Source organism: Lepidochelys kempii, chromosome 1 (assembly GCF_965140265.1).
Source record: "Lepidochelys kempii isolate rLepKem1 chromosome 1, rLepKem1.hap2, whole genome shotgun sequence".
In the NCBI taxonomy this organism is placed as follows: Eukaryota; Metazoa; Chordata; order Testudines; family Cheloniidae; genus Lepidochelys; species Lepidochelys kempii.
In genome coordinates this window covers 158,823,529-158,851,307 of record NC_133256.1, presented here as the reverse complement: position 1 = coordinate 158,851,307, position 27,779 = coordinate 158,823,529, and the positions used below count along the sequence as shown (strand labels likewise).

Here is a 27,779-nt window from a genome sequence, read left to right as displayed (position 1 = left end):
ACAATGCCCCACTGAAGTCAACATATCATAGGATTGAGGCCTTAGTCAGGAAGGGGTCACTTAAGCCCTGGTAAGAGCAGTTTCAGTCAAGATCAGGGAGCAGAAGTCAGGTTGAAGGGGTTCAAGTAGGAAAAGAGGAAAGGAAGTCAAGACATCTGTTGTAGATTGCCCATTCAAGGTTCTTAGAGAGACGGGACATTGTCACACTTCAGGGTGCAGTTCAGATCAATATGGGGTTGTGTTATCTCTTGCCCTGCAATACTGGGCGTCTAACAATGCTTTGCTGCTGTAGCTCCCAGCCTGGGATGCTCCCAGCCAGCCCATAAGCATGCAGGGCCCTAAGTGTCTGTGTGCTAGACAGCCCTGGTTCAGCAGCTCTGACCCCAGAAGCCTATCTACAGCCCTGCAGCCCCACTCTGGCTTCCACCAGCTTTGGTGACAACCAATACACTTCCAGTCCCAATTTTGCCCAAAACTGTGTGTCCTGAAGTGTCCATCCCTCTCCTGGACAGCTCAGAGAAATAATAAGGTTCCTTTTGTTTCTATAAAGAGATAAAAGCACATCATAGCTTATTAACGGGCATAAATACACCCTTTCCTGCAAACAAAGCACTGAGTTGGTTGATAGTAAAAATAAAACAAATGTATTAACAACATATACATGAGATTAAGTGAGTTTGAGTATAAGGAATGAAGATAGAAAGAGTTACATGTTAAACAAAACAAAATACGCTTTCTAATGGCTAAGACTTAACAAGCTACAGTCTTTGTTAAAGGAAGATGTGATACTTATCTTTTTCCTTTCCAGCCATGGCTGACTTTCTCTCACAGTCAGGACCTTCCACAGAAGCACAAAGGGCTGCTTTCCCTTGTCTTCCTAGGTGAAAGATCTTTGCCTAAAAAGGTTTCTCACCTATATTCAGTTTTCAGAGACTTCAACCCCACCTTGGTTGAAGGAACCATCTTTCTCAGCTTGCAAGAACTTTGTTCCATTGTGTTTGTCTAGTGATGGATGCCAAAGATGGCTTCTGTCCTTGCATATATCTTCCAAAGTTTAATGAATTTGTTTCAAGAGGATGGATGACCTCATGCTTTTCTTCCTTTCCTGTGGGTTTCCCAATCTTCTGTATGTAAATGGGGCTTCCATTGATTTGATTCCACCATGCTTAATTTATTTATTAAATAGCTGTGATGTTCCCTGCTCTCTGGGAAAACCTGTTTTTCCCTTCATTTGGACACAGAGTGTAAAGCCTAATATCAATGAGTATCCATAATTCTTTATATACAGTAATGTCAATACCTACATTTTACCATGATATTAATCACCGGTGTGTCACAGACCTTCATAAAACACCTCACTTGATAAACTTTTTTAATACAGACATATTGTAATTTGATTGTCTGTACCCCTATATTCGCCCCTTTTACAGGACTATGATAAATTTTCTACAAAGTATGCCTTGTGAAGTATCATTTTAAAACTCATAATTTGCTTATCACTATTGCCCTGGTAAAATATGTGTGGCAACAGTAGCTGTAAAGTTAGAGTTCCTCTGTATGGTATTACTAGACATATTCCAAGTTGTGGAGGAGGGACCACAAACCAGTTCCCCAGGGACAAAAGGCTAGCCAACGCCTCAGCCAAGTGTCAACAAAATCAAATGGACCATCACCTGGTTAAGTGGCCATTCTTTGGCAGAAAAGAGAATATTAGTGAAAATTTACATCCTGACAAAGAAACAGTGGGGGTTCCGCCCACACTGGGAATTTGCTGGTGTTATTCTGAAGTATATTTCAAGGGTGGCTGGCTGTAGAATTCTTGCAGTATAATTTACATGCTGGAGGCTGTGTGTGAGCAGACTAGGACCAGTGGCTCTCACAGCAAAACAGTGTAAAAGGTACCCCAGGTTGGAGAACTGAGGGGACACAGTTGTTTGTCAGTCCAGATTGTACTCTCAGTAATGTCACATGTATACATGACGTGAGCTGTAGCTCACGAAAGCTTATGCTCAAATAAATTTGTTAGTCTCCAAGGTGCCACAAATACTTCTTTTCTTTTTGTGTATACAATCAGTTGATTCAATTGCTTATTACCTGAGGTTCTAACCCCCTGCCTTTATAGCTCAGATAAAGTTTCTTTTGGCTGCTGGAAGCTGTCTCTGTCACATTTGTTAGCTTGATAGCTTCGTTTATATAATATGTAAACGGATCTTCGTTGTCTCTGCTTGATGACTGGGCCAGCCAGAGAAGCAAATATACATTCTTTTGTCTAGGGCAGATGTGTGTGCCAACTCCCCCTGACATGCCTGGTTTAGACATACTTTAGTCATAATTTCAGCATATCTCCATAATGCTCACGAAACACTGTGTACACACATATCACAAGAATATTAATGATCAATGAATTATTAATTTTCCAATGACACATTACAGATACCTTTTAGATATAGATTATAATCACAGTGAGTTGGGGTACAATGAATTGGTCAGGCCAGCTGAAACTCTGGTGCTCTTAGGGTCACAAAACTTGCACTTTTGCTCTTTGTTTATCATTTGAGAATATCAGCTTCTGCCTTGTAGCTGAGTTTTGAAACATACTGTGATCAAAAATATACTGAGAAGTGGCCTGATGACCTGTACAGAAGAAAGTGGTTTGACGGGCTATGGATAGAAAAAAAGAAGGAGGGCAGGTGAAAAGTGACGGAAGTTATGAGCAACATCCATATCTTGGAGCATCTTGGCCTTGGAGTGTATTTAAGTTGGTGTATTTATAACTGTATAAATAGGAAGCACCCTCAAGTTAGCGCTATAATAAGTGGAGAAAAGAAAAACTAAAAAGGAGACATGTTCATTTCTTAAAAATAGGGATGAAGTAATCAACACTTCTGAGGAGGAAAATAGTCACATGTACTGCATATGGCGGGTAAACTGATTGGTATCTCACTATCCGTTTTACCATATCTTCTTTAGAAGTATGCCATTTATCACTGATTTAAGCATATTCATTTTCTGTTAGCAAATTTAGCCCCAACTCCTGATGAACTGCAAATACAAAAATAAGTGAGTGATGATGAATCATGCACATATTTCCTATAATGGGAATTTATATTCTGCTGGGTGCCAACACACACACACACACACACACCTTCCACATTAGGAAAGTAATTTAAATCTGCTTCATCATCAATGAAAACAAATCTTTTCATAATTGCACATATATTTTTAAACATTATTCAAGAAACGGGGTTGATATGATAAAACAGAAAAATGAAAATCCCAGAGAGTTATGTACTGTACAGACTGGTCACCAAATAAGGTGAATGTATAGGGAAAAAGTGGAGTTGTATACCTGTGTCTATTCGGTAGTATTAAAAAAACTCATCTGCCTGAATGTAAACTGATCAGAATCACAGATGAGCTGTATGCATATGTACAAGATACTAGCCAATACTACCTATTACATATTGAATAAAAATGAAACTACCACAAAATTGTTTTAACAGAGTATTTTGGTGGCACTGTAACAACTCCATATTTAAGGCAGCATTAACCTTTTGACTTTGAGAGGACTTTAAAACCTCTCTGTAGCTCCCAGGTTCAGCTTCAGCCAGCCGTTCTTCATCCATGAGCTGATCTAATGGAAGGACTGGGACATCTTGGGGGTAGAGGTATGGTCATATGTGATGAAGGATAGGTAGAGCGGTGTGTCATCTACATATTGCTGGCACTTTAGCCCTTGCATCTGACAAGTTCACTTAGAGACTGAATGTAAATGTTGAAAAGAACCAAAGAGAAAATTGATCCTTGTGGGACTGCACAAGTGAAGGATTTATTGGTGGAGGTCCAGTTTCCCATCACTATTCTTTGGGTGCATCCCTCCAGGAAGAACTCAAACATTTAGTGCACTACACTGGACTCCTGACACCGGTCTCAAGTAGAGCTTGAGGATTTATAAAGACCAAAAAAAAAAAAAGCCAAGAAAAGGGACCCTCTGGAGTAAGAGACAATAGTCTATAACTATATAAGTGATGAGGAGAGAGCACAAGTTGTCATCCTTGCAGAGGAGAGACTCTGCCAGGAAGGGTGTCTCACGAAAGGTGCATCTGAGCTTTCTGAACTAGACAAGAGCTGTAAGGATTTACTATTGGGTAAGAAGTACCTTATTAGACAGGAAATAACTTGTTAATAAGTGTAGGCTATTGATTGCATTTTATGTTTTTCTTTTACCAGGAACCTTCGTTCCAAACCCTTAATACTTTCTTTTATTTCAATCTCTGTCTCAAGCTCCATTAAATAAACTTCAGTTTGATTTTACTATAAACCTAAGTGTATAGGTGCTGATTCTGTGGGTGCTCCAGGGTTGGAGCATCCACGGGCCCTGCCGATCAGTTCCTCCCCATCCCACGCAATGCCTCCTGCCTGCGGAGGATCAGCTGTTCAGTGGCAGGCAGCGGGAAGTGGAAGGGGAGGGAAGAAGGGAGGGGTGAGGGTGGGGCGTGCTTGGGGGAGGAGGCGGAACAGGGCAGGAAGAGGTGGGACAGGGGTGGGAAGAGGCGAGGCAGGGGTGCGGCCTAGGGGGAAAGGGTGGAGTGGGGCCAGGGTCTGGGGTGGAACAGGGGTTGAGCACCCTCCTGGGAACTCAGAAAGTCGGCGCCTCTGCCTAAGTGCCTTATGCTAAGGAGACTGGTGAACTAGGACTCACTGCTTTCATGGAGGCAGCAGACAGGTGTACATTGTGGGTGTCCAGAAGAGAAGGGACAGGGCACTCGAGTGTAACAAAGTGGGACGTGTAAATTGCTAGCCTGAATTGGGAAAGAGCTGGGCTCCTGGAGGCTGGATAGGAGTGCCTGTGTTGCCAACTGCCATTGGGGAGGGTCTCCCCTGGTGGGCAAAGACCAGGCTCTCTTGTGCTGTAAGCAGGTGATAGTGATCCACACCAGATACCTTGGGTAACTCTGAAAAGTGTCACAATGGAATAACAAAATATGATCTGGGTCACTAAGGGGGCAGGACAGAAAAAAATACAGAGCTCTCTCTCAATATATTGTAATAGTGCAGTAAGCAAGTACAAGTAGTAGTGAAATTCTGTTAAGCTAGTTGGCATATATTTGCTTAAAAGCCTATTTAGAAAAACATATATTATTCCAGAAATCTACATGCAGGCTTCCTCTGATGGTACATCTAAACTGAATAATTTGGTTTTAAATTCTCTCTTTCAAATAAGAAAAAGAAAACCCAAATGATAAGTGAGGACATTTTCCAATACACTTCCTGTAAGATGGAAGCCTTCCAAAATTAAAGTTCGCCTCTTAACCAGCTTCCTTTATATTCCATTATATTCTAGTGCCACTGACATTGCATTTCTATGACAAATGAATTAGACTTGAATATCAGGAGAAGAAAGAGAGAAAAAGAAAGAGCGGTGCTCTACATTTCAACCAGCCACCTATAATAAACACTGGATTCATTTCCCTCTCGCCACAGGAATTGCATTGCTGTGACAGGTGAACTATTCTCTGAGCTGGGCATGCTGCCCCTTTAGCTAGCTTTACTGTATCTTACATTTTAAATGTCCATTTTTAATTCCACTCCCATCATCACAAAAGGTTTATAAGATTGATAAAGGTAAATATGAACTGGATATTCTTCTATCTAATAGCCATCATGGAAGTACCAGAATATCAATGGCAAAAATGGAAATATTTTACTATTATTTATTCTGGTCCACTCATAATGTGCTACGTGCTGTCCATATACATAGGAGACACAGATCCCAACCCTGTGATGAGCTCTGTTGGGCAGATCCTTGCATGCACACAGTTCCATTGCCTTCAGTAGGGCTCTGTCTGGGTGCTCATTGCAACATCAGAGCCACTGTCCTGTGTCCAAAAAAAGTTACAGTTTAATAGGACAAGCAACATACTAAGGGCAGGGAAGAGACACAGTGAAAATATCTGTAGTTTTATACACATTTCTCCTATCGTGTTTATTTATACATTTTTAAATATAAAGAAATAAAATATTGGCTACACTACACCATCTCCCTCAGACTGTCCAGTAGTAATTGGGTAGTTTCTTGTAGGCCTCATAGCAAAAGTCAGTATGAAGGAAGGCTTTGAAGCAGGAAACGATAATGACTTTACTACGTTGATCATCTCTGCAATGATGCCTTAATATTTTACATCCCTTATGATACCTCTGACAGCAGAACACTTCTGAAAATAGAATTACAGTCCCAACCGAATGTTCTCTATGTAAGTATTAAAAAAAATCCACATATACTTCATGTTTAATTTTGTTATGCCAGCACCACAGGGCTTGGAGAGATGACTATCTACAAGAAAAGATAATGAGTGTGATGTCGTTTATCCAGATAAAAAGATATTGTAGGTCTATATATACTTATCTATATATGCCTTAGGATGAAAAATCTCTACATTTCATCTTCCTGCTAGCAGCATTGCTGGGGCAGCTAGTCTCCTGGGAAAGAAAAAGGCGATGTTATCCCCCCCCCTCCCCCGCATAGCCAATTACAACAGGGTTCTTTTTTTAAAAAAAGAGAACAAATGTCCAGTCCCTTCTTTAAAAATTGATAGTAATGTAATGATTTGCATACAAAAGCACTTTAATATTTGTACTGTAGTGCATCTGGCAATTATCTGACGAGATATAGCAGTCGTTTCAGCCAATTGCCACAGGCTTGGCATTAATGAGAAGAGTAAGAAGCATTCAAATCTACAGAAAAAAAGGGATATTCCAGCTTTCTACCAGCTACCTTGAACATACTTCACGTTTAATTTCACCATGTTGCCACAGGCACTGTGTTGTTATGACGGCTGATCTGCCATGGAATAGCTGTAAAAGAAAATCAACAAAGGGTCGCTTCAGCGACTTTCAGTGCAATTTACTGGTGCTTGTATCTTGTGGCTGCTGCCGCCTGTCGGGGTAATGACACATGATGGGTGATTAAAGCGCAAGTCCTTAAATCAAAGCTGTGCCGATGGTCTGAAGAGGCAGCAAACAGCACTCAGAGCTTGTTCATTTCTCATAGTGGGAGGACCTCATTAGAATAAAACAGGGGCCTGTTACACTAACAAGACTGAGTACTTGTGTCTAGGGAACCTTTTCATGTTTTCAAGATTTACCATAGCTTTTCTATAGCTTCTCCTAGACTGCATTAAAAAATAAAAGTACTAAAATCCATCAACATTTACTTGAAATTATATCAGAGGCTCCCAATAGTTCACTTATACCTGCATACTGTATTTCAACAAAGATACACCCATCCTTTGGCCAGGAGGGTGGGGTAGAAAAAGGCAAGGCAATTGGATATGGCAAGAAAAAGGCACTTTTAGGTGTATATGCTGCTTTCAGTTCAACTGGATTAATTTTTTATTATTTTTCACCTTTATTTACTCCATTGTTCTGAAGAGATGTTTAAGTCATTGAACTATGGAGTCTCCCTTTTCCATTGGCCAGAATCTCAGCCCTCTCTGCGTAAGGTGGCTGCAATAGATAAGAAATTTTAAACTTTGGCTCAAGATCGCAGAACACAGAAGGAGAAAATAATAAAACACAGAGTGTACAACCGGGGTGTCATTTTTGCCAAGGAAAACACTATTTATGGAACAGGGAACTGTAAAATATGGAATAAGACCAGATGAAGAAATATCAGTCAGAATAGTTGGGCTTGTTCACAGTGAACTTGACACAGTGAGATAATTGTTTTTCCCACAATGTATTGTTGAACATGCTACAGATGGCAATTTTTATCTGCCTTTACAGCTCGCCATGGGTGATTAGTTGCAGTTACTTTGCTGAGGTAAGCACACTGAATGCTCCATTATCATACACTGGCTTTACTGCAGGAACAAGGGGTCGCCGAATGAAATTAATAGGCATTAGGTTAAAAAAAAAAAAGGAAGTACTTCTTTACACAACACACAGTCAACCTGTGGAACTCGTTTCCAGGGCATGTTGTGAAGATCAAAACTATAACTGGGTTCAAAAAAGAGCTAGATAAGTTCATGGAGGATAGGTCCATCAATGGGTATTAGCCAAGATGGTCAGGGATGCAGCCCCATGCTCTGGGTGTCTCTAACCTCCGACTGCCAGAAATTGGGACTGGACAACAGGGGATATATCATTTGATAACTACCCTGTTCTGTTCATTCCTTCTGAAGCACCTGGCATTGGCCACTACTGGAAAACAGAAAACTGGGCTAGATGGACATTAGGTCTGACCCAGTATGGCTGTTCTTATCTTATTATGTAGGTATTTTGGCAAGACAAACTATTTAAGTGTGCCTTTATCCTGCCAGGATAAAGGTACATAAAGGAGAACAGATGTACATTTGTTTTTCACCTATGACTACTGCAATGTCTCAGTGATATGGTAGCGTGTTTCCGTTCAACAGTGGAAAATATAGTTTCACAGGACTCAGAGTTCCCTTATATAAGCCTCCATTTGTTCTTCTTTGTATTTTTGTATTTTATTAGCATAATTTCTTTGTATTACAGTAGCACCTAGAGCCCCCGAGACCAGGGCCTCACCGTGCCAGGTGCTGTACAGAGTGAAAGAACGAAAGACAACCCTTGCTGTGATGAGCTTTCAATTTAAATAGACTTACCAGATATAGGGTGGGAGGGGAAACAGACACAGAGAGGTGAAGTAACTTACCCAAGGTCACATAGCAGGTTAGTGGTAGAGTTGGGACTAGAACCCCAGGCTCCCAACCCAGGGCCCTAGCCATTGGACACTGCTGCCTATCCCAGGCTGTTTTCTTCTCTGCTCTTAGCTCTTGCCACAGATCTCTAGCAGGCTTTAGCTAAAATATTTAAAGTGGGGTAGCTTAGCATGATAAGTATTATCTGCGATTAATACATTCATGCTGGAAGGATGCATGAGTCTGACTGTAGGGTACAGCTTTAGGTTTATGTATTAGTCATGTATAATGCAAATTGAAAAGAAGTGTATTTGAGAGGAAAGTGAATGAAGTGATTTTATTGGTAGACGGGACTTGCTGGATGTGTTTTGGTGTTCAAATTAAATGTCACCAGTCTCCCGGATGACATGCAAATGAGTAATGGATTTAGGAAGGATCAGGGAAATCATGGCTGAATCCAGTTGATGATTTGAATAGGAACATACCGCAGATTACTTCCTATATTTTATACTGAAGCTTGGCTCCCATTAGAAATTCTTACAAAACTGCTTTAACATGTTATACACACTCTAGTTTGGAATTAAAGTGTGATAGTATTCAGATGAACCAATCTGTGCAGTTAGTTTTTGAATGGCGCCCATTTTAAATAGATATCTCTTCTCTTATGACTCCTGGACAACCTTCAATTAACTTTAGTTCTTCCCTTACCTTGAAAGGCTTCTTATGCTCTGTAGAATTTCCTTAATTCCAACCACCACTGGAAAAAGTCCATTTCTGGATACCTTATTTCAGGGCTCTCTCATTGGGTTTTTTCACATTTTATGTATCCTGGCGCATGGGGGACCAAGGGTCGGTCCTGGGGCTGGTTTTGTTCAATATCTTCATAAATGATCTGGAGGATGGTGTGGATTGCACTCTCAGCAAATTTGTGGATGATACTAAACTGGGAGGAGTGGTAGATACGCTGGAGGGGAGGAATAGGATACAGAAGGACCTAGACAAATTGGAGGATTGGGCCGAAAGAAATCTGATGAGGTTCAATAAGGATAAGTGCAGGGTCCTGCACTTAGGACGGAAGAACCCAATGCACAGCTACAGACTAGGGACCGAATGGCTAGGCTGCAGTTCTGCGGAAAAGGACCTAGGGGTGACAGTGGACGAGAAGCTGGATATGAGTCAGCAGTGTGCCCTTGTTGCCAAGAAGGCCAATGGCATTTTGGGATGTATAAGTAGGGGCACAGCGAGCAGATCGAGGGACGTGATCGTTCCCCTCTATTCGACATTGGTGAGGCCTCATCTGGAGTACTGTGTCCAGTTTTGAGCCCCACACTTCAAGAAGGATGTGGATAAATTGGAGAGAGTCCAGCGAAGGGCAACAAAAATGATTAGGGGACTGGAACACATGACTTATGAGGAGAGGCTGAGGGAGCTGGGATTGTTTAGCCTGCAGAAGAGAAGAATGAGGGGGGATTTGATAGCTGCTTTCAACTACCTGAAAGGGGGTTCCAAAGAGGATGGCTCTAGACTGTTCTCAATGGTAGCAGATGACAGAACGAGGAGTAATGGTCTCAAGTTGCAGTGGGGGAGGTTTAGATTGGATATTAGGAAAAACTTTTTCACTAGTAGGGTGGTGAAACACTGGAATGCGTTACCTAGGGAGGTGGTAGAATCTCTTTCCTTAGAGGTTTTTAAGGTCAGGCTTGACAAAGCCCTGGCTGGGATGATTTAACTGGGAATTGGTCCTGCTTCGAGCAGGGGGTTGGACTAGATGACCTTCTGGGGTCCCTTCCAACCCTGATATTCTATGATTCTATGATTCTATGTGAAGTTTGAAAATTGCATATGTTGAGCCCAGCAGAAAGACAAACATACCTGATGGTAATCTTCAGATGGACTTATCAAATGGCAAAGAGATGGACAATAATTGTTAGGTGTAGACTATGTTTTTACGGTTCTCAGTCTAGCCCTTTGGCTGCTTCTCAATATCCACTTTGGAGGCTCTTTCTCCTCTTCACCCTTGGTTGATTTTCCTTGGGGCTCTGTCCTTTGGTACCTTCTCTCTTCCCCGTACGCTCATTCCTTACGCAATCTCCATCAGTCATGCAGCTTTAGCTACATTGTCTGAGGTGACTCATCTTGCAACAAGCACCACCAGGTGCTCGTGAGGTTGTTTTTTAGCCTATATGAACTGCATAGTAAGTCTGTTTATTTGAGAAAAAATGAGGAAGAAGCAATAAGCCAGGAAAGTATATCAGTTCAAATATTCATTCTAGCCAGTTATAAACTACCAGTAAAGACACTTATTTTATGTTAACACCTTCTGTAAATAGGGGATAACTTTGCATACTTGATACTAGAAAAGTTGGAAGAGGAAAGAATCCAGTCTTTCAGACAGATGAGATTTATCTCAGTTAATATAGACGACTTCTCTGAAAGTGTTAAGGCAGACAAAGGAGAAAATGGAGTAGACAGGAACACTAATTAAAAATGGAAAAAGTAACCTGCATGTAAGATTATTATTTTTAATTCATGGTTATACTTTTACTTTCAATGGTTGGCATATGTGTACATACGTTGCTAGTTGTTCAAGAGATAGGCTAAAATGTCTCTTTTTCAGAGTGGTAGTCTGGTTTCAAGAGCTGAGTGAGTTTAAGTCTGTATTAAGAGGTTTCAGAGTAGCAGCCGTGTTAGTCTGTATCTGCAAAAAGAACAGGAGTACTTGTGGCACCTTAGAGACTAACAAATTTATTAGAGCATAAGCTTTTGTGGGCTACATTAAGTGGCTGTATTAAGCCACTTATTTCTTTCTCAAGTGATTTGAGATGCTACTGTATGGTATACAGATTGAAAATCTATATAGAGTGCCAAGGAATACGAGGAGGAGGAAAGGAAGCTGATTTGTCACAAGGAATCTTCAAAGAAAATAAGTAGCAAAATATTTGTGTTAATCTTTTTGAATTTTTGAAAGGATATTCCTTTCTAACCCTGTCACCCCAAAATCCCTGCCTGTAGCATATTTTATCCCCTTCTGCCTTTCAGTAAAAGGAGGCAGTTAGGGTGAACACATGGAGCTGGGCAAACACGTTATGCAGGATCAATTAATGACTAGCATAGTGAATTTCACTGAGGAAATCTGAGGCTTTCATCTAGTAGCAGGGATATCGCCGAGGACTACAGCATAGAAGCCAGTGTGTGACAGACAGAGTGGGAAAAGGAGTAAGAATAATCACAGGGGAAAATAAAACAAACAAACAATAGAATACATCTGGAGAACACCACATAGGTATAGGGTCTCCTTTGGAGTGATAGCAGTTTATTATATTTCAACCATAACAATCCCAACTATAACTGGGGATTCAGCCATACCATAGGCACACAACTGCACTATTCTACTGATGTCACTCCAGAAACCAGATTGCGCTTAATGTATGTTTGATTAAAGCTAAGTCTGAATCTCCTTTAAGCACACACCCACATACAAACAGTGTATGCTATAGCTGCTTTACAAATCCCATGCTGGGAACAGTATGTGTGTGAATGTGTATGTGTGAGGGTGCATGCATGTTTGTGTTTGCTATCTTAGAGCCAGAGGGGTTTTCATTAGATTCAAACAGTAACTAACTCTCCAGGGAGGCTCCTGCTCTTATTTGATAAGGGATGCTCTTTTATCACACATGAAACTGCATGCAGTGATCAGCCAGGCACTGTGCATAGCTGCCAACAAGAGAGACGCTGCTTTTCTATAGCGTATTACGGAAATGTACTGATACTGTAGTTCAAAACTGGTCCCCAAAATGGTCAATTACAGAAGCATGGGAAACTGGTGTTAAAACCGGATTTATGAAAACCATTAGTAATTGCTTTTCGTATTTTTGGTTTTGGACATTTTGGATATCACATTACTCTGGTCATTTCTGCAGTGATCAGGAAAACTAGTCCTCTCCTTCGTACCCATCAGTGTGTCACTTTTGGCAAAAAATAAACTGGACCATGGAAGATGTTTGAGACTATAATACTAGCAGGTGTAATAAGATTCACACTAGTCTTTGCAACCCATTTATAACAATCTGCAATTTTTGGTATTCAAAAACTGTATATCCTAGACTACAGATCAAATGAAGAATTAATAATCTGGATTTTCCCTCCCTTTCAGGGAAAAAATACCTTTTTACTTTCAAAGATAGCCCTTTGCCGAGACAATTGACATCCAGAACTTCCAAAGCATTCAATCAATCTGTGAAATACTACAGGCATGAAAGTGCATGCTGTCCCTGGTGATCTCCATCAATGCTGTTCTAATAAGTCAACAAGGAATATTTGAAGGATGTTGTGTGCTGGTGTGTCACTATTTCCTGGACCTCTTTATGGTGAGGAAATGTATCAACATTCTGACTTCCCCTGAAATATAGCTGACACACTGATAAACCAGCTCTAGCCAAAACCATAGGCAAATTCACTTGTATGTGAATATCAAAGAAGCGTCGAGTGTTAGTATGTGTTCAAACTAATTCACTCGTATGCTAATAGAGATCAAAGGGGAGATGCTGATTTGTATTGTTTTCATCTGTCTATATCCTGTAATTTGCTATTACATTACTTCTACATTATGTATATCCTGTAATTAAATAACCCTAGATCAAAGGTGTGTTAATGAAGAGTGTATTCAGGTGTTAGAACTTCATGAAAACTTATCGAATGCTAGGTGTATTGTTCTCATTATCTATTCAAAGGAAGGCCCATGTGGGTACAAAAGCTGTCAGCTAGCATTCTGTGTGAAGAAGATATAAAAGATGGATTCTAGGAAAGATCCTTCAACTCTGGACTGTTTTGGATTCCAACGGAGTGGAAATACTGAGCGAGTGGACAGAGATCCCCAGAGTTATATTGGGTAACCCTGAAAGACTTTTGGAGACTAGCAGATTACCACATCTCTGCTATCATTTTGGATTTACAAATGTAGACTCACCTGTTAGTGTATTTTACCTATTTTAACCTCTCAATAACTCTCATTTCTTTTTCTTAGCTAATAAACCTTTAGTTATTTTACTAGAGAAATTGGCTGTCAGCGTTGTCTTTGGTGTGAGATTGAGAGTATCCATTGACCTGGGGTAAGTGACTGACCCTTTGGGGTTGGGAGTAACCTAATGAGATGTTTGGTACAGCGACCAGTATCACAAAATCCACCTGTCTGGATGATAATATAGGCTGGAGAGCCTAAAGGGGCTGTCCATGACTCCATGGTAAGACTGTTCTAGAGATCCAGGAATACACATTTGTTACTGGCTTGGTGAAATCTAATTATAGAACATACCATCAGTTTCGGGTGTCTGCCCTGTTTTCTGAGAGTTTGACCTGAGGTTGGCACTCTCGGTTGTGAGCCACTCCAGACAGCATGACAATATCATCATTTCTATATTCTCATCTGTGTTTATGTTAAAAGAAGTTGTGTAGATATTATTATTAAACTGTATTGTTTGTATTATTGTAGCACCTACGACCCCAGTCATGGTCCCAGGCCCCATTGTGCTAGACCTTTACAAACACAGAACACACACAGATGTTAAAAATTGTCCCTACTGCCCGCACAGTAAAGAAGATATGTTTAAGCCCCATAAAGATCTCAGATCAGACAGAAAAGGCTTTGACCAAATCTTTTGCAGAAGTAAATATGTATGTATTTCCTTAAAACATTCAACCATTGACCAATTTAAAATAAATACAATAACTGCAGCATACGGTACCTTGAGAATTAGTCCAGGGATTCTTCATCCTTCTTCTCGGCCAATCTTGGGGTTTGCTAGCAGATACTCACAGTATTTCTCCTTCGTTATTCATTCCTTGTCCTTACCCAAAGAATGTTCTCACCACATTCTTCACTGTTGAACTATAAGTAGTGTCAAGGTTCTGCCTTTTCATCTGTTTTTTAACTCTCCTAAATAAACCTTACCCATCTATATTGACATTCCAGTTACAAGAATATGCAATTGAATTTCAGTATCCAATAAAAAAACCTATTTTATCAGGGAGGTAACAAACCAACCTTTGTAATTCAGCTTTGGATCAAAAAGAATTGCTTTTAGTTCTTACTTTTAACAGTGAGGTACATGGACTTGCTGACGTCCGCTCCCACATCATTGCTGACCTTGCAGAGGTAGTATCCACTGTCTTCCTCCAGTACATGCTTAATCAACAAGGAACCATTTGTGAGAAGCTGGATACGGCCATTCAAGGCAATGGGCTGGAACTGGGGGACCCCAGCACCTACAGCAGAACCCAAAAGATTAATCAGAAAGGAAGAGGTGGGGAAAGAAGAATTTGTTTAAAAGGCAGCAACCACAGCTGCCTATTATTACAGGCTAAAGTCAATTAAAATGAAATGTTGCTTTCTGGCATTATAACCATCTACAGAACAAGCTGAATGCCTGTTGCCAAAACTAAAGTCATTCAATGGAAAGAAAAAAAAAGTCTTATCTTATCAATGATAACTGTAGTTACAATTCACTACAAGGTGGGGGGGGGGGGGTGGAGGCAGAGGGAAAAAGGAGTAAGAGGGAGAGAAAGATTTGCAGAGAGCTCCTGGGTAAAAAGCCACATTTGTTGTACATTTGTTGTACATTTAGTGGCTGATAAATTATTCAAAATTACAGCTGAACAGCCACAAAGTCTACATTCCTTATGCATATACCAAATGAATTCCTTATGATCATGAGGGATGTCTATTGTAGTAAACATGGAATGCTCAAGGGACTTTAAGGACCTTGTTCACTAAACTCATGGTAGCATGTGGACAAGCACATCAGTGAATATTTCCTGCTACAACTGACAGTTTGATCACACATAATCTCTGACTTACTGTGTTCTGGGACAGATTGATGCAAGAACACATCTAACTGCAGGTGCAGTTTGCCATAAAAGAACTATAGTTGGTACACAACTCACTCAAAACATGCACTGGTCACTTTTCTATCAACAGTGAAATGAGGCATTGAACCAAATACAACTTTGGTGTAACTGCACTGCAGTCGAGGGAGCTCAGCAGGGACGAATTTATCTCATTGATCTCTTTTAGGAGGGAATGCTGAGATGGAGTTGTTGATATTCATCTCCTTAAGAAAATCCTCACTTCTCAAGGTTAGATTTACAATATTGTATAATACCCTCCTGCATGTGTCGATCAAATTCAGTTCATTTCAGATATATTTATTATTTGCTAATTGGTATCCCTTTCTAATACTGTAGTACATATTCTCATAGGGCCAGCTTGAGGCCTACGCTGCACTTAAATCCCACTCTTTTGCTCTATTTTGATTCCATTCACCAGTATTGTGGTGTTATTCCCCGAATTGTGGCATCTGGGGTGGCCCAGTATTGAGGTGTGCATGTAAGTGGAGGACAGCTTTGCAGCCCCACACTGACTTGCGCAGAGCATTCCTGAGCTGGACATCAGGCAAAATAGGGAGTATGATGCTCTTAGATAATTGTTACTTTTTAAATTGTTTTTATGGCTCCTAGCTACCACGGTGATGGGTGAATTTTATATGCATTAGATTAGATTAGACTGAGTACTGTAATATACTGGGATATCTAATAACTGACACCAAACATTCTACTACCAGAATCAGTTATGCAAACAGAAGCCAGCTTAATAATAATTTTTGGACTGAAACAACCATCTAAAGATAAATCTATGATACCTGCAAATATGTAGACACTCTTTGGCATGAGTAGGAGCAATGAAACCAAATTAAAATGCAATGTACAATTTAAAGGATTTCAATCTGTTAATTTTCTCAGTCAGAGCTGCAAAGAATTTAATAAGGTGTGAACAAAGCTGTTAAACTTTTAAAAACAAAAACAAAACCCAAAGTGTGCACAACCCCCCGTGAGCAGATATGGAAACTGCTGTAAGCTGCATAAACAGCTCTGTGATGTTTCACTCTATATTCTTTATGAAAATATGCTTATGATATGGATATGACATAACTGAGATATACTTTAGGCAAGATGGCTCATGTGAGATATCATTGGAAAAGTTACGATTTACTTAATGTGATTATCCAATTTGTATGCCTGTATCATTTTTGTATCTGAAGTTAGGAATATTGACTATGTATCTGCATTTCAAATGTGTTACTTTGGGTGTCACCCCCAACTATCCCTTCAGGTACAACAGTGGAAAAGCCAGACACGGCTGATGGCCCATTAACAAAGACAATGGACTGTGAAAGAGCTTAGTCTTCCTGTGGATGCTCCAGACAGCCTACGAGTAATGGCTGCCACAGCCCTGCAGAGACATAGGTCTGAGTCATCTGGTACTAGACCCACCCCTCGGAATGCCAGTGTTCTTCCACTGGGAGACAAAGGGTTCCTGCCATACACAAGAGCTATATAAGGCACGGGAGTGACATCACCGTGGTTCTCCTTTGCCTCCTCACCCAAAGAGAGACTGAAAAATACCCAGAAGCAAGTACTGAACTGAGGGAATAAGGGATAAACCCAGGCTGGGAGGGCATCCAGTCTGTGAGTGGAAATACCTGAAGTCTCAAGCTGCAGGCCAGTGTAGCTGCCTTTCAAGACTTTCTATAATCTACCTGTGACAAGATTTAGGGTGAGAAATTATATTTTGTAACCTGTTTCTTTAGTGAATCAAACTTAGTTTGTATGTTTTGTTTTATTTGCTTAGTAATCTACTTTGTTCTGTTTTCTACCCCTTTAACCACTTAAAATCTACCTTTTATAATTAATAAAATTTGTTTTGTTTATTATTAAACGCAGTTTCTGTAATTTCTAACTGAGGTGGGGGGGGGGAGAAATTGTGCATAGCTTCCTTCACATTGAGGGAGGGGGCGAATTTATGCATACATTTCTCTATAGCTCAAGACAATATACCTTTGGATCTGCACTCCAAGGGAGGTGGATACCTGAGTGCTGGGGCAAGTCCCTTAGGCTGAGGCTTTCTAGAGCTGATCTCAGTGTCTGTCATTGTGCAGTTGGGTGTGGCCCTGCCTGTGTGTGTGCTAGAGGAAGCTTAATAGCCTGGCTCAGCAAGACAGGTAAAAAGGGTGCCCTGGCTGGCAGAACAAGTGGGCTCAGTGGTATCCCAGCACATCAGGTGGCATCCTGAAGGGGCACAACCCATCACAGGCTCAATTTAATAATTAGTTTAAAATACAGAATTCAGATCCATCTTAAGACTTGGCAGACATGGAGGCTGGTTGGATAGAAATGAAAAATCTACTTGGTTAGGCCCATATGCTTCATTTTGCATGTTAAAAAGGAGGACAGATCTAGAGGGCATGGGCCATTACACTTCCTGGAGATGGGTCCACAAGCAGTGTGTACTCTGCTACTTCTTCTGACAGACAAATATTTGCTGGAATAACAGAGTCATGCCCCTTAGATCTCAGCCTGTCTGCTCTTCTCCCAGGCTTCCCACACAACAATGGCAGCATGACATTTGTCTTTGCTGCGTTGACATTGGCTGAGCCCCAATGTCATAGTCCCCAGTGGGAAAAACTGCAAAGATGGATTCACTCTTGCTCATGGCACCACTAAATTTTGGTGCTTTCATGTTAATTTGATAAGGGATTAAGCGACACAGTAGTTGTTCCCTCAACTCCTCCCCACATCCCTATGGCCATACCCTACCCAGCTCTGTGGAGTAGGTCTTATATATAACAACTGTCAAGGAGAAAAGAGCAAATAGACAGAGTTGGTTAACCTCTCATGTGGCCACTTTTCCCTTCCACCCCTTAGCTGAACACTTTGACTCCCTTCCACTACACAGCCGAGTGAAGCATAATACCCTTCAGTAGCAAAGTTATTGTGCATGTTTCTGATCTGGAATCCACTGATTCTTGAATCATCATTAAACATCAAGGGTCTTGCTCATGCAAGAGAATAAAGGTCCCATTTCCAATCCCAAGTGATTGAGCTGAAGTCATTTTTGCATGGGTATGGAGAGACTGAATGATTCAGGGGACAACTGATAAGATACAGTACCTCAGGAGCAGTTGCTTGAATTTGGCCCAAGTCTGTACTGAATATCGTTGCTTCCCTATTCCCACTTCAACATTGGTGGTTTCAGTCCCATTCTAATGCTACAAATGCTCTCCTCACAAAATTCACCAAGAATTGGGTATGGCAACTAAACAATCCTTTTGTTTTTATAGGTACTCCTTCTGGAACACAACAGAACTGAAGTGCGTTTAAAGGGAATCTTGCACTACCATTGTCTATGCTTTGGCACTTATGGTATGTCTACATGGCAACTGGAGGTGTGATTGCAGCATCTGTAGCTCAGGGAATAATTAATTTTCATTTTGGTGGCTGACCTGAAAAAAAAATTTCATCTTCGTCCAATTTTTTTTTCCATCTAAAATTATTTGACAAATTCAGCCTGAATTCATGAATAGTTTCGGTTCACCAAAAACTGTTCTTTTTTTCTGCAAATAAACTATTCATCCAAAAAATTTCACTTCGCTTTAGTGTAGCTGTATCTGAGCTGGCTTTAATCTAGCTAGCATGGCTACCAATAATAGTGTGGCCATGGCAGCATGGGCTTCAGTGCAGGATAGCCACATGAGTGAGCACCCAGGGTCCCATGTGGACTTGTACAGTCCACACTGAAGCCTGTGCTGCCACAGCTTCACTACTCCAGTACCTGAGCTAGCTAGATTTAAGTTAGCTTGGGTAACTCTACATGCGCAGCAACGAAACACCTGACCACAGATAGACATACCCTTTGATATTGTGTTGATAGATTCCTTGGAACACCTTAGAGAGATTACATAGATAGTATTTGTATTGTTGATAGAGGATGCGGATTTCCATTGCTATCAATTTAGCTTCCATTTAGATAGTTGATTACAATATAATCTTTATATGATCATAGTGCCTAGAAGCCCAAATCAGGATCAGGTCTCACAGTCTTAGGTGTTCTACAAACACAGACAAGGACAAGGGCCCTGTTCCAAAGGTCTGACAGTCTAATTTGGGAGGCAGCAGGGGGCATTATCAGAGAAATCACATGGATATATTTTTCAATGGGGTTCTCTTATATAACTTTCTGTACATGAATTTGATATCCATCAACATTAATTACTATAAGCATTGGGCTGAGTAAGCCTAAAAGAAAATGGAATGAGAAAATACTATGGGGAAAGAGAAAGCTATAACAACGCATGAATACAACATTTGGAATATTAAAATGTAACATATGTGCAAATTTAAGCTTCTCTAATCCTAAAAGAGCTTACTTTTGGGACTGGCAGTTACATGGAAGATTACTTAGGCAGATGCACTGAACTTGGTAACATTATAGGATAATGTCTGCACAGATCTTCAACTGTATTAGTCACATTAATGATGTTTCTCTTTTCCTACTTCTTGTTCTTGAATGAACTGACTTTCTTGTGGTTAGTGCACGGGAAATAGCTACACTTCATGAATGTGTGTGTGTCTTGGCAGTGCAAAGCCCAGGTGTCTGTGCACAGATGCTCTCTTGTTGTTGTATTCAAAATTCTGTGGGTAATTTTGGTGCTCATAGAAAGTGAGTGAAGGACTAATAGCACTGGTGAAAGACAGGCACAATCTGGGAAAGTGTCTACATGTAGCTATGCAAAGGCATCTCACTCCAGACTTGCAAAACACCAGCTATTCCAGGCCAAAGTCCATCTTGAGCCGTGACCGTCAATCATACATTATTGTGTACTGAGTTTTGTGACGTGACTGAATGTTCTTTAGAGACTATGATAATACCACCTTGCTCATTATTACTTGAGTTTATACATTGATTTAGGTCATAAGTCTACAGCAGTGATAAGGTTGTCAAACATTAATCCATTGTGCACAAACACCATTCTGCCTTTCCTTTTGCACTAACTTTAGAAACCTTTTATTGGTGCTAACTGGTTTTTGGATTTGTTGATAATCTGTAAACTCTACATGGCATCTACACACTTGATGGTACCTGTGCACTTTGTTGCTAAAGATCTCCACTACAGTAATTATTTTGGATCCTAGTACAAACCTATCACAAAAAGAAAAGGAGTACTTGTGGCACCTTAGAGACTAACCAATTTATTTGAGCACGGCTCAAATACAGCTGTTACTCTGAAACCTATCACAGTATATAGTGTGCCATTTTAAGACAAGATGGACTGTATAGCCTAGAGATCTGTACAACATTTTAATTAAATCTTCTGATGAAATCATGATGTAGTAACAAAATACAGTGTCAGCATAAAAATGTTGTCCATGTCAGCTAGAGCTGTTCTGGAGAAAAAAAGTTGGAACTTCAAAAATTCAAACATTTTTGACCACTTCTAATATCATCTAAAACTTCGTTCTGCATGAGAAACCTACTTTATCCAAGATTCAGGAAGAGCTGTGAATGGAAATCATTACAGGATTTTCACTTAGATGTGTAGAACATCATTACAATTAAACTTCTCTTTTCTGCTACTAAAAAAAACCCCTAGTGGTGCTTACATGCTGTTAGCTGGAATCTAGCTTGCCTGACTTGGCCTCCCTCTTCAGAATACAAATGGAACACAGAATAATTGTTATTTCCTTATTACCACAACATGGAAAGTGAAAATAAAAGCACATCGTGAAGTGTTTATATTAATTCCAAATTTTCTTCCATGCACTGGTAAAGCGAAACAGTGCTATTAAACTGAAAAGGACATGTAGTGTTGCCTCAGCTTTTGCCCCAACGGGCACCAAACTTTACCCAGAAGTCAATTGTTTTTTGGTGGGGTTTTTTTTTTTTTGGTCTACATACAACTTGCTGTGATAAGGTATTCTCTTTTATACTGTGGTAAAGTGTGAACATCTAACTAACGTATACAGTACAGTTGCTTTCTGAAATAACACCCGCTTTGACACAAGGTAAGCATTAACAAATAATTGGCTAAAAGACACAATCTAGCAGGCAGCACATTTTAATTAAAAAGCTGTCAATTTCATGTGGTTAGCTGGGGTCAAGTGGGGCCAGTTTTAATGCTCTGTTACATAAGAATAAAATGTTAAAGCATTATGTAAAGCGCATACTGAATTACTGGGTTATGCTAATACTATCTGACCTTTCTTCTTTGCAGAAAAGGTATGATTGGCTGTGTTATCATGGATTTTAAAAGAACAAAACCCAAACCAAGTAGTAACAATGAACCTTGTTCTGAAGGTCACAGCAATCAAAGCAACATTTACCTTCTGCACCCTTCTTCTTGAGACTTTATTCAGAACCTACAATCACTGTAGACAGTCAAATGCCAACAGAAGAGTGTATACCCATACATGCAGATGCAACACATGAATTTTAATAGTACTACTTTAAATATTGGGGGACTAAATTGTGATACTCTTAACTCAAATTCACTATTACTCCATGACTAGTGCTATTGAATTACACTGAGTAAGGTGCTACTAAACGGAAGTATGAGTTCCAGAATATGGACCCAAATGATTATGAAAGAAGTCATACCTTTTGAGTACTTCCAGACAATGGTGGGTACAGGATAACCCTCTGCAGAACAATTGAGGATTACAGCTTTACCATAAATCCCATCTTGATCACTTGGTTGAACCACAAATCTAGGGGGAACTGAGGGATAAACAAGGAATCATTGAGAAATTGTGCAGCTGAGAAGATAATTCAGAAAATTACTGACCAACTCTAGGAATTTTAATGGGAATAAAAATTAGAAATGGGCACAAAATTTCACACAAAGCAAAATAAAAAAAAGATAACTTTTCAGAATTCAAATCTAATCGCTAAACTTTTTACTTTTGATTTTTCTTCATTTTAATTTGCACTAATTTAAAGCAGTTTTTTTCCATTGAAAATTATATATATATATATAGTGCACCACTGCGTGAGAGATTACAGGGGGAAAAAAAGGTTGAATGGTAAATTCCACTTGGTGTCTCATGTGATCAGCCTTAGAATCAGGCTCCTATGATGACATATCCTCACATGCAGCACGAGAGTGCTAGCTGTGGAAGACAGAGGTAGAATGGGTGTCTAGGAACAAGCAATATTTTTTTTTTAAAAACTGCTTCCTTTTTGTATCAAAATAATTATATATGCTGACAGGTTTTAGAAAAAGAGGAAATCAAAGAAAATAAAGGAGAAAAATAGATCTAAATATCATTGAACAAAGTAATATGATAACAAGAATATTAATACCACCTACCTCTTAGAAAGATCACTTTACTTTAAAATGATGCAGTTCAAACCAGTGCCCATCATTCTATAAACAAATGTGGAAATTTTTGGCTGATCTCTACTTCTCTGAGGTCATGCTCAAATGAGAGAGAAATGATCTGCGTTACCTGATAGATATGTGTTACAGAGGTCACTAGATCTGTTGGTTTTGAGCAACTGACCAGAATGTCATAGACTTGCATAGACATAGACTTCCAAAGGTGACAACCATGATTTATGGCTTTCAGAGTTTGAAGTACTCTGAGCCAAAGGTTCTAAAAAAAAGAAGGCCTCAGGCATATAGGGTCTAATCTAAAAGTCCATTAAAGTCAATGGGAGTCTTTCCATTGACTTCAATGGGCTTTGAATCAGGCCCATAATCATAGAATCATAGAAATGTAAGTCTGGAAGGGACCTCAAGAGGTCATCTAGTCCAATCCCCTGCACTCATGGCAGGACTAAGTATTATCTAGACCATCCCTGACAGATTTTTGTCTAAGCTGTTCTTAAAAACCTCCAGTGACAGAGATTCCACAGCCCCCCTAGGTAATTTGTTCCAGTGCTTAACTAATGACCACACACTTGGAGAACGGAAGTGTATAAACCATTTGTATCCTCAATATGTAAAAATCTTCTTCTTCTTGTTTTAGTGCCAGACAGAAAATTATGTTAGGTGACTGAGCCTGTAAAAGGTGTTTTTATTTAATTTGGTATATGGCATGCATCAGAAAAACAGTGCAATGGAAGCAAAGCAGAAACAGCAGAATGACCAGTGTTATACCAATGACCTAACATTTCCAGTACAGGTGGCTTAGTGGCTTATGTAAGTAGTACCATCCATTGCAGGATGAGTTAGCACTTGTTGGAGCAATGTTATTGAGGGCAGACAATCATTTTACAAGTTCCTTTTCTAAATTAAATCCTAAAGTTTTATCAAGGACACTGAAAAATCTAATACAGTGTGAAGCTGTTTATTAACCAAATATGAATAAAGACAATGAGCAGATGACAAGAAATGTCAGTATGTCTTAAATATTACTGCAATAAACCACAGGAGCTAATTGTGACAGAAACAATAACCACCTTTGCACTGAAAAAGGCAGGTTCTCATTTATTACTTTGCAATGGAAAGGGCTACTGTATTTATTGTTCATAATTATTCCAGTTTTCCAGAGGATTGCCATGCTGTCAAGCACAAATCAAGTACTGCATTAATTCACATGAAAGCTAATCACCAAAACTGCAACCCTAGCAATCATAATCTAGGACAATTGTCCACATTATTCCATTCATTAACATAAAATATTTACATCAGCATATGAAACCAAATTGTTATAAATCCATTTCATCACCAAGCAAATAGGAAAGCAGAAAAGGGGATCTGGGGTACTGATTTTCCAAGGCCTTCTAACCGCCCCCCCCCACTATTAGGCAGTAACACAAACATACTTGGGTTTATATGGCTCACAGTCTAGTGACATCAGCATGTTTCACCTGGACAACTGTTAAAGGGAAGCAAATTATCTTCAAGATTTCCCAAAATCAATAAAGAAGTAACCATCCGTAAATTCCTGCATGGAAATAAACTGCTAACATTCTGTAAAACAAATACTTTGCCTGATTCAGGAAACATCCTGGAACACATTTTTGGCAGAAAGATATGGTGCATACAAAGGTGACTCCTTAGACCTGGAGACAAAAGGCTACAGTTCTGATTAGAGTAGCACCTGCCTCATACAAGGATATGTTGGAGAATGGACATATTTATAATAAAGGAGACATCATTTTAAAAATAATGAGACACTTGAATTTCCTCCAGAATTGGATGGAAATGTGTTGCACTCAGCTTGACCGGGTTTGATAGAGATGGGATCTGAGTCAGTGGATAACGGGTCAATTGAAGAGCACAGGTATTCAGGGATTAAAATCCTAGTAACATTGTCAAAGGTTGAGAATAAAGATGTGTCCAATACAGAATCAGTATCTTTACCCTTGGTTTTCCAAGGGGCAAGATAATTTATCACCTAAACATTGTTACTAGAATAATAAATGAACATAGTAGTTTAGTAATTACAAACGACACTCTAAGGGGTGGCCAACCTGTGCCTGAAAAGGAGCCAGAATTTACAAATGTACATCACCAAAGAGCCACAGTAATACATCAGCAGCCCCCATTAGCTGGCAGCCCCACTGATCAGCACCTCCTCCTCCCTCCCCGTGACTCCCACAGTGTGCAGGAGGCTCTGAGGGGGAGTGGGAGGAGCAAGGGTATGGCAGGCTTGGGGGAGGGGGCGGGAAGGGACAGGGACCCGTTGGAGGAAGGGGTGAAGTGGGGTCAGGGCCTGTGGCAGAGCCAGGGGTTGAGCAGTGAGCACTCTCTCTCCTCGCGCCCCCCCCCCCCGGGAAAGTTGGTGCCTGTAGCTCCAGCCCCGGAGTCGGTGCCTATACCAGGAGCTGCATATTAACCTCTGAAGAGCCACATGTGGCTCCGGAGCCACGGCTTGGCCACCCCTGCTCCAAGATAATATGCAACTAGATAAATACGGGACTTATTTTGTCCTTCAAAACAGTGGAGGCTACAATGTTACAATACTGACCCATTTTTGTGAAGTGTTTTGAGATTTACAGATATATTTGTTATTCATGAATCTCAAAACGTGACAAAAATGGGTCAGTATCATTACTCCAGTTTTACAGACAGGGTAACTACACCACAGAGAGCCCATGTCACACACAGGCTTCATATAAATGGTGCTGACCAGTCACAACTTCCGTTGAGCTCAGCACCTCAGAAGATGTCAACTATGAGTTAGAACCTAGCTCTCCTTACTCCCAGTCCTATGCCCAACCTACCAGACTTTGGCATCTCATCATGATGGGACAGGTGGCTTAGTGACATAGGATTAAAGTCTGACTCCCTGGAATCACTTGTTCATGTCCAGACACGGTCTCGCATTCCTCTTAGAGGGATAAGTTGAGTTTCTTATCCTTTGGGGGTGAATGCCTTTCAGATAGGGCCTTAAAAACCAGGCTCTGGGCTGCTCTTTATGGACACTACAGATTCCACTGTACTTCCACAATATCTGGTTTTGCTCAGATCACCTTAGCCAAAATTTCCCCTCTCAGGAGCAGTATGTTGTACACTAGCTGATTGCCACTTTACCACAACAGTTGTGGTTGCTGTTCAGTGGTGCTATGTACAAACACAATTTTCCATACCAGCTCAGACAAAATGGTCCATCACATCGAGGACCCTTCCTCAGACTGTAGCCTACCAGGAGCATGACACTTGAGAGGATTTTGAAAAAAACCTGTCAAGGTGTACCTGGCCAGTTGTGCATACAGTGTAGTACATGGGGAGAGGGGGAGAGGAAATCCCAGTCCCATACTGATCAGCTGATGCCCTGAAGCATGGTATGCGATTACTTGTTTTACAAAAAGGAACAATAATTTTGTGAAATGGTTTGTATCCTTCCGGATCAAATGTGTGTATATAATTTATCATTATTAACATACTGCTACTATTATCGAATTTAGTGCCAGATTGACAACTGTGGAAATTGGAGTCTAATATTTTGCTACAGAACAAATACAGCATGAACAGCAGCATAAAAGCTTTCCCACATAGTTCCACAAATACAGAGTGCTTCAACCCTTACAATTATGAGTAATGAACGAATTAATTTCTATGCCCATTCAAACTTTTGTCTCTCTGTAAAGATTATCTACAAGAATGCCATTTGGTGCCAGTTGGGCTGGTATCTTTATTGCTATTACTAGATTTCCACTGGACACCAGAAATGTTGCTACAACAAAGCAAAATGACACAGACTTTTACAGTAGTTCAATGATCTTTCATCTACTTATTTTATTTTGTCTTCTAGCCAAGCCAAAGGACTTTCTTCTTCTATGACTGGCATGGGAAGTAACCAGGTGATAAAAAGAAAGGACATCTTCAGTTTCTCTTTTCATAGTGGGTTTTTTTTTGTTTTTGTTTTTCTCAATCCGTACCTCCTGCAATTTTATTTTCAAATGAGTGACTACTTCAGTGTTACCAACATATTTTTGGAACATATACACACAGGCTGTCATCTTTTGATTTTGACTTTTGATCTAGTTTTGCCCTATAAAGATGATCTCACTTTCCAGTTTCTTCAAGGCATTCATTGGACCTTGGAGAAATCAAGAAAATCTGTCTGGTAAGGACTTCTCCAAGTTGACCAGGCTGATGAGCTTTAGTAAAGTCAACTCTGGGGAAAGAGCCAATAGTCTGGTGCACCTCTCGCTATCGTATTAATGCTTTGGCCTTACCTGCCTACACATCACTTCACAAATACATTCAAAAATCTAATGAGAATATGATGGAGTGATTCCTTTCTGAATATTACCTTTGTTCCAGCAGCTTTGGCTCCTGAGCTTATAAAGGTAGACATTTTACACTGATTTAGCATTGAGTTTCTTTAAGGCTCACTCATTTCCCGCGACCGATGGATCTGTGCTAAGGTTTGAGTTGACTAGGTGATCAGCAATAAATTGACAGGCTCAAACTATTTAATGGTTGAAGTCAGAAGCACCTAAAAGGTATTCTCCCTCATGACTAAAAGTTTCAGGCTTTAACAAAGAGAAACAAAGGCTCAGAGAAATCAAAACAGATTGTGGAAGATAAAATTTACTGCCATGGTGACATTTTTTAGACTAGGAAATATTTTACTATCTGCTTGTCTGAAAAAAGTCCCACAAAGTTAGGGAAAGGTCGATCAGTGATCCAACTACACACTGTTCACCAGTGTCATATTGATGGACTTGAACCAAAGTTACTTAAAATAAATGATTACACAACCATTGCTGTTCTTTAATTTAATTTTGCTTTTCATAAACCCGGATATCCTTCCTGAATAAATTTA

General features: G+C 40.1%; 1 protein-coding gene across 1 annotated transcript in view; it reads right to left on the bottom strand.

Annotated features, from left to right (window-relative positions):
- DSCAM (DS cell adhesion molecule) overlaps positions 1–27,779 on the bottom strand; it is a 632,908-nt gene that overhangs the window by 194,126 nt on the left and 411,003 nt on the right. The window contains exons 10-11 of the mRNA XM_073360366.1: positions 22,153–22,272; positions 14,754–14,927 (exon numbers count right to left, since the gene is read on the bottom strand). Of these exons, the coding sequence (XP_073216467.1) occupies positions 14,754–14,927; positions 22,153–22,272 (294 nt within the window). The remainder of the gene's footprint in view (positions 1–14,753; positions 14,928–22,152; positions 22,273–27,779) is intronic.